The following is a 15,637-nucleotide window of genomic DNA, read 5'->3' as shown; positions in this document are numbered from 1 at the left end:
ACTCGGAACATTTCAATAAATTATTTTTGATGTGAAAGATCATAAGAGCATGCGCACCGGTGGCGTCCGTCGCCACCGCCGTCCGCGCCGCTGGCACGGACGCCATCCGCCGCCGCTGCGCTCGCGCCGCTGGCACGGCGCTGCTTGATGTATCGAGCACGTCCGTGCCAGCGGACGCACACGTGGCGCGCTCTCATTCGTCAACGGCATAGCCGTTGTGTTTAAACATTTTTTATTTTTTTAAAAAAAATCAGTATTTAATTATAAATAATGCTAAAAAAAATATTTTCCAAATCCCAAAAATATGGCCGTTTTTTTCCCGTTTTTTCTGAAATTTTTTTTTTTTTCCCCAAAATCATCTATAAATACACACATTCATCACTCATTTATCACATCAATTCATCTCTCATTCATCTCTCATTCATAATTTTTAATTTTTAGGATTTTAATTATGTAATTTTTCATTTTTAGGATTTTAATTATGTAATGTTTAATTTTATTTGTCATTTGTAATATTTATTGTGGTTTTTAAATGAATTTTAATATTATGGAAATGTTATTGTTAAATTGAATTTTAAATTAATTTTGCTCTTCCTTGCGGAAGAGCACAGTTGTGGGTGTTGTGCTCTTGCCAGAGAGCAGGCATGAATAGTACCGCCCGGGCCTACAACCGTGCCGCTGGCAAGAGCACGATTGTGGATGCTATAACACTGCCGTCACATAAAATACTTAAATTAATTTCAACATAAAATACTTAAATTAATTTCAGGACATCTCAATCCGATTGTGGTTTGACTTGTTGATAAATCAATTAATTTCTATTTAGTCTTCGGTAAAAAGAGGACAGCAACTAATACAATTATCACATACTTTATCATGAAAAACTCCCATGATAAGTCTAGGGATAACGAATAACTACTAGAAAATGAAAGTATGATACTGCATCTCATGGGAATATCAGCAGTAAGTATCATTTTAATTTAATGCATGTTTAGTAGTATTATTTATTTAATTTTTATATGTTTAGTCGAATTCTAATATATTAAAAATTATCATTGATATTTTTAATATTATAATCTTTGAAAATCAAAAATCAATTTATTTAATTTCTATATAACTTTAAATAAATTAACAAAATCATAAATTAAGCTTTAATTTTTCCAGACTTAATTATAATATTAAATGATGTAATAGTTTAATAGTAGTGTTAAACTTTTATCCATTTTAATCACAAGAACAATTTTTTTATTTTGATAAAAAAACAAATTCAAACAAAATGCACATGTTAAGTTATAGTACTTCCTTGAAATAAAGATGACACATTTCTTGAGCGGCACGAGATTTATATTATTTTATTTTATATGTTAGGTGGAGAAAATAAAGTAAAAGATATAGAATAAAATAGAGATAAAGGGATTTCTATTTTTAGTAATGTGTCATTTTGAGATGGAGAAAAAAAAAGTACTATAGAATAAAATAGAGATAAAGGGATTTCTATTTTTAGTAATGTGTCATGATAAACTAAAAAGAAAAGTGGATCGTCTTCGGTAGGACGGAGAGATACTATTACATCCGTCCAATAAAAGATGTCACATTTCCTTTTTCTGAAAAAAGTTTTCTCTCACATTAATATAAATATATTATTTTCTCTCTCCACCTAACACACAAAATAACATATTCTAAAATTTCGTGTCATTCCCTAAGTAGGCCATCTATTATGACTCGGAGGGAATACTATAAATTTTACTCTCTACGCCCCAACTAAGTTGAGTCATATTCATTTTTAAGATGTCCCAACTAAGTTGATTCATTTCATTTTTTTGACTAAAAACAAAACATTCAATCACTTTTATTTTTTTTCTATGGGTGGCAAATCGTGCGGATTGAGTCGTTATTAAGTCAACCTGATAACGACACAATCCAATAAGGCCTAACCCGAAGCTGACATGTTAAGGAAACTGCAAATCCGAATACGAACCCGACCTGCTACCCTCAAACCTGAACACGACCCGAACCCAACACGAACCCGTTAACGACACGATATAATATGGGTTGACACGACACGATATTACCTGAATCTGATATTACACGATTAAAACCTGACATTGCACGATTAATTCTAATTTTAAACTTGACTTACATGATAAAATCAACTTTTCAATATTTAAACCCTATTTACAACAAATTAAATAACTAAACTAAAGCATTATTTTTTAAAAATAATATCATAAATAATAAAAATAATAATATTATTTCTTAATAGGTTATTTGTATCCAACCCGCATCCAATCCGAATGCAACCTGAAATTTTCGGGTTCATAACGAGTCAATCCAATAAGGCCACGAAGCCATTAAGGTGTGACCCAACCCCATTATTTTCGTGCGGATTCGTGCCGGATTATCATGTCAGATAAAAAATTATCAGCCCTATTTTTCCATCACCTACTTTACTCTCTTTATATCTTTCTTACTTTATCATCTCTCTTATTTTTTAACATAATTTCTTAATCTTCGTGCCCATGGACGGGTCCAAGTGGGAGTGGGGAGGGGCTAAAGCCCTCACTTAGTATTTTTTTAACATTTTTCTATTTATATATTTTTTTATTTAATTAAATTTAGTGTAAATTATTACTCCATAAAAACCCCTATAAATAATACTAGTTACACAAAAATATACTTAAAATTAATATTTAGAAACCTCATTCCCTATTGATAAATATTTCTATGTCTGTCACTTTCCGTGCCCATATATTTTGTATCAATTTGGTTGGGACTAAGAGCATCCCCATCTGTGCTCTTGCCAAAGAGCACGGATGTGGCCCCGGACCCACTTTTATTACTTTTTTACTCTCTGCTCTTAGGCAAGAGCACAACACCCATATACATGCTCTTCCGCAAGGACATGCTCAAGGGTCCCACCATTATATTATTCAATTTTAATAAAAACATTTCCATAATATTAAAATGCATTAAAAATATCCGGAATACTATTACAAATTACAAAAAATTAAAAATTACATAATTAAAATACTAAAAATTAAAAATTAAAAATTATATAATTAAAATACTAAAAAAATAATGAGAATTGATAAGAGAAGATGAGAGAATTTAGATAAGAATTGTGTAGTGTGGTGTAAAATTTTTGTTGTGGAAGTGGGAGTATTTATAGATGAAAATGTGAATTTTGGGGAAAAATTGAAAACAAATTAAAAGTGGGGAGAAAACGGATATAATTTATTGGGAAGTGGGAAAATATTTTTTTTATTTAATTCGGATTTTTTTAATTAAATCCGATTTTTTTTAAAAAGAAAAAATGAAATTGTCAACGGCATTGTCGTTGGCCAATCAGGTTCAGCCACGTCAGCTGCTCAGCAGCACGGACGTGCTCGATGCATCGAGCAGCGTCGTGCCAGCGGAAAGAGCACAGCGGCGAGCAGGGGTCAGCCACGCCAGGGGCACGGACGCCGTCCTTGCCAGCGAGCACCACTGCAGATAGGCATGCACACGGGTCGGAAACCGCCGGTTCACGAGGCGGTTCAAAACCGCCGGTTCGGCGGTTTGTAATTTTTTTTTTCATTTTTATTTGTTTATTTATGAAATGTGCGTAAATAAAATTCAAAAAAACACGATAAAAGTTGCAATTTTATTGAGATTACAAGTTACAACAATTACAAATCACATAAAACTTGAAGTCTTGAAGTATTAAACAAAAATTTAAATACAACGAGACTACTAGTCTACAACTACAATGAAGCTAATTACAAATTACAAAAAAGACTTGAAGTTCTGAACAATAAATTTATAAGTATATATATTCTTAGTCGGCGAAGGAGATCTTTCTACATAACTAAATTGAGGACACCTTTAGCAATTCAACATTAAATGTTGAGTTTAGTCTAACAATCAACAATTATAGTAGAACTGTCAAAAGTTTCCCGAATTTAGCCTTATAGAGAAATCTACTTCATCGACTAGAGTATACACAAATACAATTATTTAATTGTATTTGCATATTTTAAACTAGAAACAAATGGAAAAAAAGAAATAAAGGAAAAAGGACTTGAGCTCAACTTAAATTTAAAATTTAAGTTGAGGTGCATACGTATCCCCAATGCTCATTTGCATTAGGGAATCAAAGCCCACGTAGTTCTCTTACCTTACTTACCTATTTGGCTTGGCCGGCGGTTGACGGTTGGCCTACGATTCATCCCCGGTGAATTCTTCTTGTGGTCCCTCCTAACGATCATTCAAATCATTTTCTTGTTCTCTGACGTCGGCTTTGGCCCAATCATCAAGTAACATCACGGCTTCCATATTTTTCGCGGAGAGCTTACTTCTTGATTCATCCAACACACGTGATTCAACACTAAAAGCGGACTCGACGGCGACAGTGGAAGCCGGAATAGAAAAAATCACCTTACCCATTGACGCAAGTTTGGGAAAATCTTTCTCGTGTATTCCCCACCATCGAGGACGTCGATTTGAGCGGGAGGAGTAGAACCTTCATCACCAAAGGAAAAGAGTGAATCGAAATATAAATCTAACTCACTTACCATACCTGAGGTCGACCTTCCGCCGGTGCTGTAGCTGTATAGGTCGGCTAATTGGGATTGCGCGTCGGGGTCGTCATAATCGGCTTGAAATGTGAGGCCAAAGTTATGTTGTTGAGGAGAGGGAGGTATTCTGACTTGGTGGGTACTGTTATACTTAGTTTCATATTCGGTGTAGAGAGCACGCAAGTTAAACTCGAAGGTTTGTTGGATAATTGACCGGTTCAGGAGGTTTATTTGAAATGTTTCCGAGAGGTCTACTCCTAATTCGTCACTGGTATCCGATTGCAATGCTTTAAGTGGACTAAGATCAATAGAACTCAAATTGTTATAATAAAAATCTAAAATCTTGGAGGTACCGGCTAATTTCCATTTTGGATCCAAGACCTTTGCAATAAAAAACACCCTTGGAATCTCACTGAAATACTTAAGCCATTACTCAATCATATAATATAAAACACACATCAATTCAGGTGAAGAGTAAGCATTTTTCATCGCAGTTTTAAAACCAAGTGTTATATACATGCAATGCTCTAAAACACGAACAACAGTGCAATAATAAACACCCGATAATTCAACAGTTGCATTTTTGAAATATTTGAACCATTTAAATAAAACTACGATATGATCCCAACAACTATGCGAAAGATATAAATCAGAAACGGGATAGGTTCTAAAAAAATCACACAAAGTATCTTTATGCGTCAAAGTAGAATTCAAACAATCATATGTCGAATTCCATCTATGAGACACATCCATGGTAAAATTCGTATATCTTACATTCTTTTGATGGCAATACTTCTTCCAAGCTTTGCCAATAGGTAGCTTTTGATGGATTAATCTAACTGCAGTTCTAACAGGACTAACATGCTTTTGCCATAATTCAAGCGCATCTTGTACACATAAATTCAAACTATGACATATGCATCTTTGATGAAAATACTTACCTCCAATAACTGGAGCACAAGTCGTAATCAAGTCATTAATACTTGTAGTGTTAGCAGTTGCATTATCAAACCAACAGAAAATATATTATTGCATAATTGAAATTCATTCAAAACTTGAATAATTAAAGAAGCAATTTCGGTTGTAGTGTGTGGTGTCTCAAATTCTCTAAAACCAATTAAACGTTTGTTCAAAGTCCAACTATTGTCCACAAAGTGAATCGTAGTGCTCATATATGAATGCCGGTTAAAACAATCAGTCCATACATCTGAGCAAATGTTCACTATGTGTCCCAAGTTTAGTAAATAACGTGATAATTCAACTTTTTTCTCCAAACATTGTCTAACGGTAGATCGTTGAAGGGTCATTCGACCTACTCTTTTGATAGCTACGTTCAAACCACTTTGCATAGTAACCTCAAATTTTTTGTCATCATAAACATTAAAAGGAAAATGCTTCATTGCAGCCTATCTAGTCATAACGTCGGCAAATTTTTTTTGATCATATTTAAAAGGAGACGTACCTGACGAATCTGAGCCACCGGGTTGGAAGTTTAGTTGGGTTTAGGTAGAGGTAGTGTCACATTCTACAAGATGCTTTGTCACCAAATGACGACAGATGGTGTCATATCCCCCAGCACTCGCAAATTTATAGACTTTATCACAATAGTTACAATATGCATGAAACGCCGATGTCTCTTTTTGAGAGTGCATATCATGAGGACTTGGAATCACCACCGGGACCTTCTTGTAGTGTTTAACAAAAATATCAGATTTCAAAGCTTTTGTAGTGTTAGTGGGTGGAAGGGGGAGGCATGTCCTCATTTCTGCCTGTGCTAGACGAAATACGAGAATGAGATCTATCATTATTGTTGTCCAAGTCCGACTATATAGACACGTCGTACTCGTCATCTTGTTGGGAACCGCCGCCCCTGCCCCTGCCCCCACCTTGATGCATTTCAGCGAGTAGCATGGCGGTCCTATGATCTTCTTCTATCTATAAATATTATATAAGTTGAAGTTTAATTAGGAACACAAAACAAATTAAAAAACTCAATCTTATGAAATTATAAATTGTAAAAATAATTTTATTTTTTAGAACTTACTTGCATGCGTTCAGCCGCCACTCAGGAAACCTCTTCCATAACTTCTCGACGACTAGGTCGCCTTGATTTTGAGGGACGACTACTTTGATCTTGGGCAATTCCTTTGCCCCGATCACCACGTCCCGCTCCACCACAAGAAGAAGACATAGTGCAAAATGAAAGTAGTATGGAATATGTAGTATTGAATAAATGGTAAATTACGAACACAACAACAAATATAGTAGTAAGTAGTAACTAGTAAACAACTTGAGCAATTAGAGAGAATGGGGACAAAATAGAGAAATTGAGATTGAGAGAAGGAAATCCTAGTTAACACAAGAATGGGTTAGTAAAAATGATGGAGGAAGTAGGGTATTTATAGGAGTAAAATTGGAAGAAATAAAAAATTTCAAATTTCAAATTAGGCCGGTTTACCGCCTGAACCGGCGGTTCGGACCAAAACCGGCGGTTCAGTCCATGGTTTCTAACGGAAACCGGCTGTTTCTGACCGGTTTTCAGGCCTATACACTGCCACCTATGCTCTGCCACCTAAAAAAGCACCTGAACTGTCGGAAACCGGCGGTTAACGTCAGAAACCGGCGGTTTTCGTCAGAAACTGCCGGTTTTTCTGCACACCTAGACGGAATCCCACCGTTGGAACTGTTGAACCGCCGGTTACGGTTCACGATATTTCCGAAGCTGAACCGGCCCGCTTGAACCACCGAACCGCCAGGCGGTTCCGGTTTCAGTTCATGAACCAGCGGTTCTGGCGGTTCCGATTTCAGTTCATGAACCGGCGGTTCCAAACCGCCGGTTAACCGACGGTTCGGTTCGGTTTGTGCATGTCTAGCTGCGGATGCTCTAAGAGTGTCCACTATGGGACCGCCGCGCCTATAGGCGGTCTATAGTGCAGGCGACATCCGCCCCCGGGGCGGACGAGGAAATGGGGGCGGTAGGCGGCGGACGGGCATTCGGCGAAACGAGGGCGAGGACGCGCCGGGCGTCCTTTTGCCGCGGCTATAGGCGCGCCGGCCATAGTGCCCGGCGATAGGCGCGCCGGCGGTCCTCGGTGGATTTTTAATTTTTTTTAATTACCTCTATAAATACCACTCTCCACCACTTATTTTTTCACCATTTTTCACGCAATCCCTCCATTCACTATCTACACTTTCACTCTTTAAAAATGCACGGTGGAGACGACGAATCACCCGACGAATCAGCTTGTTTTCTAATTATTTACATTGCGATGATTTTAATTATACTTGATTGAAACTAAAAACATTTAAAAATGAAATTTGATTATAAAATTTGGGGGCTATTTGAAGTGTCCACCATAGTGGCGGAAACAAAATTTTGGGACTATGGACAAAAAAACAAGGGCTATAGATAAAAATTGGGGTAGAGCTATTGGGGTATCCGCCTTATAGTGAACACTCTAAAGGAGTATATATTTTGAATATATTTTTATTTTTAATTTCTTTTTATATACTGAGGTTCTGTTTGGTTTTTTGCGACTTGGTGTTCTGAATAGGTGCCACGTGGCAAGTGATTATTGCATATTAATAGAGGCTCGTGTGCACGTGATCTGCACTCAGACTGTGTCAGTGTCGCCCTAACCTACCAATGCATGCCTTTTCTCGATTTCCAATTTCATCCCTACTAATATTCTGCTTATCTTTTTCCCCTAAATTTGTGTTTAATTAATTATTTTCAAATATTTTCCAATAAATTAATTACGTTTCAAAACCTAGAATTAGAAAAAATAAAAAAAATCGGGGGAGTTGGCAAAATACACGTAATTTCATATTCGTGCACCCCATACTTCTTTAGAAGAATCCATGGTAAGTTAGTTGACGTTTGTTTTTAGATTTTTTCGAAAAAAGACTCCAAGCTTATTTTTCCAATTACTAATAAGTAGGATAAGTTATTACTGATTAGACGATAAGTCATTAAATTTAGGTAAAGTCATATGTAAGACTGTAAGAACGTTTTCACATCACAATTAGAGACAAGTAAAATTTTTTAATCGTAACTCTATATGATTCTCATGGAAATCCAAATTGATAAACCTATATTTTTTTTATACGAGTACTATATGATTCCAAATTTGAAAATTCTACATTTGGTTGATTCTTTTGTCAAAGGAAGGTAAATATATATTTTAAAAAGAAAAAAGTATACATAACTTTTCAAGATTCTGTTTTCATAACTATTTTTTTTACTAGATTTTAGTTTTTATATTCGATTTTTCAGTAGTTTAAAGTTAATTTTGTCAAAGAAAGGTAACTACAAAAATTTTGTCGAAAAAAAAAGTTCATATCTTTTCAAGATTCTGATTTCATAACTAGTTTTTTTACTAGAATGGGAAAAGTTTTACTAGATTTTAGTTTTTATTTTTGATTTTTTAATAGTTTAGATAACAGATTCAGCTTTGATTATTCAGTTGTAGTTTACACAAGGTATCTTTGGCCTTATCTAACCAAGGTATTTATCTAAAAAAGGTATAACAAAATCAAATAAATGCAAATAAAAATATACTCCTACTGGTTAATGAATTTGTTTGGCCTTGTATGCTTATGTCCAATTTGATACTTAATTTCGCAACAATGTTATGAGAGTGGTCTTCTCATTTGATAATACTCCCTCCACCCCAACGAATATGACCCTTTTTTGGACGACACAAAAATTTATGAAGCTTTATTTTATTTGATAAATGGAGAGAGTAATAAGAGAAGTGGAATATAGTAGAGATAAATGTATTTCTAATTTTAGTAATTGATCATCTTAATTGGGATAACTAAAAAGAAAAGTAGGTCATATTCAATAAGATAGAGAAAGTATTAATATTAGGTGATCCAGCCTAATTCTATACGACAATACTAAACTACTTTTAAAAAAATATACTCATTGTCTCATTCAAAGTGTCGTAATTTTGTTATTTGTGATTAAAGGCAAGGATTGATCTCAGTTGTACTTTTATCACAACTTTGGCTTGTGACAATGTATTTTCGACTGTCTTCATAATGAAAATATTAAATTGCATCACATGATTAAATATCAAATCTCTCACTTTTACACCTATCACAAATTTAATACCACTAAACATATTCTATTGTGACTTACCTATATTTTACTATCTCATTATTATCTTATCTAAAAAGCCAAACACCACCTAACACTAACAAAAATCTTGTACCGAAAAAAAAATGATTCGATTTGAATGGGACAAAGAGAGTAGTACTAAATATTACTACATCCAAACATCATTGGACAAATAATAGTAACAGCAGCAAACAGAGTCTTAAAATAGCACACATAATTAAGTTCGATAAGAAATGCACTTTACAAACTAATAGTAGTAGTATTTGATAAGTAAATACACAAGACAGCATCCACACTACACTCTACACCACACAATAAGTAGAGTATCACATTACAAACTTCACAATAAATTTTGTAGCAATGCAATATAACAACCAGACACAGCACCTGCCACGATCCGCTATCCAAAAACCAACGATATATGACTTACTGCGCTTTGGCAAGAACCCTACGGCGAGTTACAAACTTGTCGGATGTCACCGCATACTGCTGGACTGGAACGGATCATTTCATGACGAGCATTATTTCTTGCTTTGATTTTTTTGGACGGCTCTTGGAGCTGCATGTAAGTTCGCCAATGTCATGTTTAATACCAACAGCGTGATCAGCGAACCAGGTAGTAAAGATTTTACTATGAAATGCAAGAGTTACAGTAACATGTCTCTACTTGAGCAATTACATCATTCAATTCTTCCACAAATTAGGCTTTCTAGATACATAAGAAAAATTACTATAAAAAGCCAAGAAACAACGCATGTTGAATCGAATAAGTTTGGAGTCCCAAGAAACAACCCTGTGTCTGGATCCTAAACCTCGTTTTAAAAGAATGTAACTCTTAGATGATCACACTATTTGTGATATCAAGCATGAGTAAATGAGTAAACCAAATGTGTCCTATGAAAACAAACATAACAATCTTCTACGATCAAACCATATGACACACTAAGACAATCCTATAAGAGAATTTCTCAGAACAGTTTCTGAAAGCCAATTTAGACAGACCAGAGGATAATATAACGTTCCATGGATTTAAAGCTAAAGCATGAAAAATTAACTTGTCTACGACAGTAACAAATATTTAGAATTTGATCATGAGGGCCCCTCCACCAACCAACTTTCATATTTATACATGAAAGCCACTAAATGGCAGGAATATCTAGAAATACGACATGATTTGTGGTTGATGATTAATCAATCGATCTTGTAAACATCCGTGAATATGAGAAAAGTTGAACAGCACAAGATTCTATCAAAACTATGAACAAAAGATAAGCATACCTAGCCCAATTGCATCCGAACTCTTCATAATCCTCAGCCTCTTACACGTGTCGATAAACATCCTATAAGCAAAGCAGAGTTATGCCACATTACACAGATTACTATAAACTCTTAGGTTTCAAACAATTTTGACAATTGAACAACCAGAATCATATTTGATCATGCTTCACCAAATCTAATATCCAGAACAGTATATCCATGGCCTGACTCCATTCACTACCTTGCAGTAACATGACACAAAGTAAAGGAAGTTCTCAGTACTAATCGAGGCTGCAGCTAATATTCAAGAAGCCCATCTATAATTGGTGGTACATTAAATATGGAGTATTGCAGCTAATAAAACCTTATGTTTAAGCAAGGCAAACTGAAACTAGTTATCAGGGATTCTAGTATTATGAGGTGATATTGGACTATATATCAAGCATAAAACTTCACTTTTCATGACGCATAATGATAATGTGTAGAAGCCGTAACTCCATCATAGGGCAAACTTCACACTTTCATTCTAAAGCATTTACCATCTACAACCATATATCTTAGGTAATCAATTTAGAAGTGCATTAGGTCTTGAAATAATGTGCAGCACTACCAAATTAAAATCATCAACATATGGTATCATTTAAAACTGGCAGATGAAAGCCAATTAAAACAGCTAGAAAACAGAAGGTGGTTGGATCTTACTCCCAAGGAACATCACCAACAAGCATCCAGTCGCCATCTTTATCCTCGTAAGTTAGAACATATTCAGATCCATTTAGCAAGTCCTTCAATTTACTCTCACTCATCATCTCACCCCCAGAAACTCCATGGGAACCATATTGGCCTGCATCATACAATGACAATGACTTTTCCTTCTAGAAAGAACTTAAATAGCAGTATTAACTAAAAAAGAATCGACCCATACAGCAACATAACTCACCTATAGTAAAGCAGCTGAACATTTTCTCAAGAGCAGATGAGAGCCCCTGGTAGGCAGAGTAAGTTCTGAGATCAACCTTCCTTAAGTATGGGGCACCATCCATGCTCACTTTCACAAAGGATGCACCATTTGATGCCTTACCACCTACCTCTTCATTGTTCTTTGAGGTCGACGCCAGAGTATTTTTTCTGAACTGTCTGACAGGTGGCCAACCAACAACTTGCGCCCTGGCATAGGACGAGTATGAGATCAAGAAAGGTAATCACAAATTTTATCGTCTTAAAGCCAAAGTATACAGTACTTTTCCTACCATCTATTAAGACTTACTTGGTAGCAGGGGCACTAGCATAGTTATTATTTGCAGCCACAAAATGAGCCGGGCGGCTCTCAGTAGGGGCACGAGGCATCTCTAGCACAGCACCTTGGTATACCGCATCTTTCACCTTTGTTGGTTGTGCTGTAGAGACGTCTTTTGAAGCTTTGACATTGGGGTTCAACGAAGGCCTAGGAGAGATCACATCATCAACTTCCGAAGCGGAGAGATGCTTCCCCTACATGACAGGTTCAGGATTTACAATACAAATCAGGGAAAAGAAAAGGAATTGGTAAATTACACTTCCCCAATCACCTCTGATGTTCCATTCATAGCATCAGAAAACCCTCTTTTGTTTCCTGTAACAAGTGACTTCAAGGGATGAAGATGAAACAACAGCTTCTCATCGATTGCAGCAGAACTCACGGGACAATGCTCTGAACCCCTCCCCAGAGACAGGGACCCCGGGGGCCCAAGCCTTAGTTCTGTGGCCTTTAAGTTGAGACCACTCGGACTGTATTCTGAGGTGTTGGATAATGGCGAGCTATCAACGGATGAACAGTCAGATAACCCCATGTAGTTACGCTCCTTGAGTTCTGATCCATTTTGGCAGACACTTTCTAAGGAGGATGAAGAATCCAGCAAGGTAATGTTGCTTTGGTACTCGTCCCCACCAACACCGAGCAGAGGTGCAGACATCAAGATTTATGCGGTAGTCTAGTTATAAACTCAGTAAAACTACAAATAAAATAAAGATAACATCAGATTTATTCCCTTCTTGATGGAAACAAAAAACTCACACAGCTCCGGCGACAAATTAAATGCAACAAGTTATTATGATCTGGAATTTCATTAATACAAACACAAACTATCAAAACCATCGCCATGGAAGCATAAAATGATGGTCGTTTTGCAGTCTCATCCTACAGTACGACAATGTATTCAACCTATCAAACCATTGCCATGGAAGCTTTTAGCTCCACAGCCATCATGCCAACACCTTCATATACTAACATGGAGTAGATTAAACAGAAAACCGAACACTTTCAATGTTTAATTATTGCTGTATTTTGTTGAAAATTAAATGCATTAATTAAATCTAACAGCTCACTCCCTTAAAGGAAATCATCAAAACAAAGACGCCACAGCAGATTTTGACTAAATGGAACAAAAACCTACTGTTTCAGAGAAAATGCATAAATTAAAACATGTGAAAAATGTTGACAACCATATTCTATAGAAATGAAACAAAAAAAACACAACAGCGAGACGAAATTGAGGGAGCTAGCATATTAACAACAACACGCTAAAAACACAAAACCCAGGAAATATCTCTCGACAAATAGTGGAATAGAAACACAGCTAGCAAAATATAAACCCCAAAATCAAGAAGCTCTAACATAGTAAGGAAGAAATTTACCAGTAAATTAGCAGCAGCAGAGCAGCTCAAAGGAGAGATTTGCAGGAGAAATTCGTACAACGGAGAGAAGAACTATGGACCTTCCATGTGTGACAGAGATAGTAGAGTTGATTTTGGTGTGGGGATACATGAGAGAGAAACAAGAGTAATAAAAAAGGTGAAATTATACTAATAATTTTCCCTATTTTAGGAAAGACAAATCTAAAAAAATTTGTTTATTGTTTATATTGTGTTTTTCGTTTCTTGCTATTCTCAATGTTCGTATTGTTCTGGTGAATTAGGATAACCGATCATTGCGAGAATGAGACTTTTTTTTATTTTTTATTATTATTATTATTATTATTATTAATCCATTGATACATAAGTATCACCATAGGAGACGTCAACATACTTGTAAATTTATAAAATATGAAAATATAAATGGATTGGTTATAATAAAAACCGAGAATATTGTATTTGCAGCAAAAATTAACTTTATCAGAACAAACTGCCCCTTTCTTTACACTCAATGTAGCACTTCTTAATTATATTCAATGTTTCATAATATTTTTTTTTATTTCTAATCTATGAATTTTCAGTTTAAATAGAGATTTAATAAAAAAAAATTTAATTTCTAATCTATAATATAGAGACATATAAAGCAAATATAACTACTTAAAGTTTTCCACTACTCAACATTATTCAAAATTTAAGACAAAATTATTCAAAGCCCGTCATCATGGTTGTACCAAACGAAACATAATTGTCAAAATGATGTTTCCCCCATTTAAAAAAAGCATATGATATTTTAAAATAAAATGAAATTAAATGATATAATAAGTATATAATACTGTGTAGTTTGATAATTGGCATAATATGATTTGTAGCTACACGCATGCACAAACATTAAATGGATCCCACAAAAATGCTGTCGGATTGTGTAGCCCACTCAAACCTCAAATTAAATGATCTTATCCTACTCCAATAAATATCAAACACTAATTATTATTTATGGTTTTTACTTTTAATTAATGTCCGTAATCTCTGGTTTTATTTTGCTCTCTCTTTACCAATTGAGAAAAAGAAACTTAATTAATACTCCATAGGGGAGTTTCGACTGATTTAAGTAATATTATTAGATACGTACTTAGCGCTGAATTAACAATATAGACAAATTAATAACGTGACATGTGTTTTGAAGAAAATCATAAATCATAATAACATTATTATTATTAATATTATTATTATTATTATTATTTCATAATTATTATTTATAATAATACTATTAATTATAAAATTTTATAACTCATAATAACATTATATTACTCCTTATTTAAAACATTTAAATTAATTAATATTGTTACCAATTAAGCTTCTCAATTTAATATAGAAAAGGAAACTTGGTTAATGTATGACTTTCTTCACCGAGTTGAGGCAAAAGTATTTTTTATAAAAGAGCATAAAATATACTCCACAAAAACCTTGTAACAAAACTTGCTCAAGAAGCCATAGAAAATGATTCAACTTTTTGGAAAGGTGAAATAATAATGGCTTCCACTTTTGTTTGATTGATAATTTGAAAGTGAAAGAAATGCTGTAGTTTTTATTGCATTTAAGAAATAATTAACCATTAAAGTAATTTTTAAAACATACTAACATTGAAAAATAGCATAAACTTTACTTCACCGTCATATATCTGATACATATGCCACATTATTGTTATAACTTGACGCATACTCATTCCTTAGCATTTTTAGTTATTCAATCTTGCTTGTTTGATGTTTCACATTCCTAAATTATTAGGACTTCAAGTAAAAGAAATAAATTCTACTACAAATTATCTAAAATGATAGTATCTAATAAATAAGTATTACGACTATGAGCTTAACTCTGCACAAAACTATTAACTCGCAAGTAGTAGCAATTTTTATCTTGAATTATAAATGATTGATTTAGCAAATAAATGAGTGGCTAGAATTCGAGTCGTTCAATGAAGAATATGCTCTAGAGAGTTTTCCAAATTCAAAAACTTAAGAGTATATTTAAA

The 15,637-nt window shown here is 34.6% G+C and overlaps 1 protein-coding gene across 1 annotated transcript; it reads right to left on the bottom strand.

The window, feature by feature from the left end:
• Nucleotides 1–9,880: 9,880 nt before the first annotated feature.
• Nucleotides 9,881–13,770, bottom strand: LOC121792796 (auxin-responsive protein IAA8-like). Its single transcript, XM_042190891.1, has 7 exons — nt 13,612–13,770; nt 12,507–12,929; nt 12,206–12,429; nt 11,879–12,105; nt 11,641–11,782; nt 10,960–11,021; nt 9,881–10,240 (listed from the first exon to the last, which is right to left on the bottom strand). The coding sequence occupies exons 2-7, from the start codon at nt 12,888–12,890 to the stop codon at nt 10,203–10,205; spliced, it is 1,077 nt and encodes a 358-aa protein (XP_042046825.1). The 5' UTR covers nt 12,891–12,929; nt 13,612–13,770; the 3' UTR covers nt 9,881–10,202.
• Between the last annotated feature and the right edge of the window lie 1,867 nt (nt 13,771–15,637).

The sequence above is a fragment of the Salvia splendens genome, chromosome 2 (assembly GCF_004379255.2).
Source record: "Salvia splendens isolate huo1 chromosome 2, SspV2, whole genome shotgun sequence".
Lineage (NCBI taxonomy): Eukaryota > Viridiplantae > Streptophyta > Magnoliopsida > Lamiales > Lamiaceae > Salvia > Salvia splendens.
Note: the sequence above shows the minus strand (reverse complement) of the source record. Positions and strands in the feature narration are given on the sequence as shown.

Excerpts from the sequence above, each read along its gene's own strand:
- LOC121792796 (XM_042190891.1), bottom strand. The coding sequence starts at position 12,890 with ATGTCTGCACCTCTGCTCGGTGTTGGTGGGGACGAGTACCAAAGCAAC. Across the intron at positions 12,106-12,205 it reads GCTAGTGCCCCTGCTACCAA|GGCGCAAGTTGTTGGTTGGC; the intron begins GTAAGTCTTAAT and ends GTCCTATGCCAG. Across the intron at positions 11,022-11,640 it reads GTTGGTGATGTTCCTTGGGA|GATGTTTATCGACACGTGTA; the intron begins GTAAGATCCAAC and ends CTTTGCTTATAG.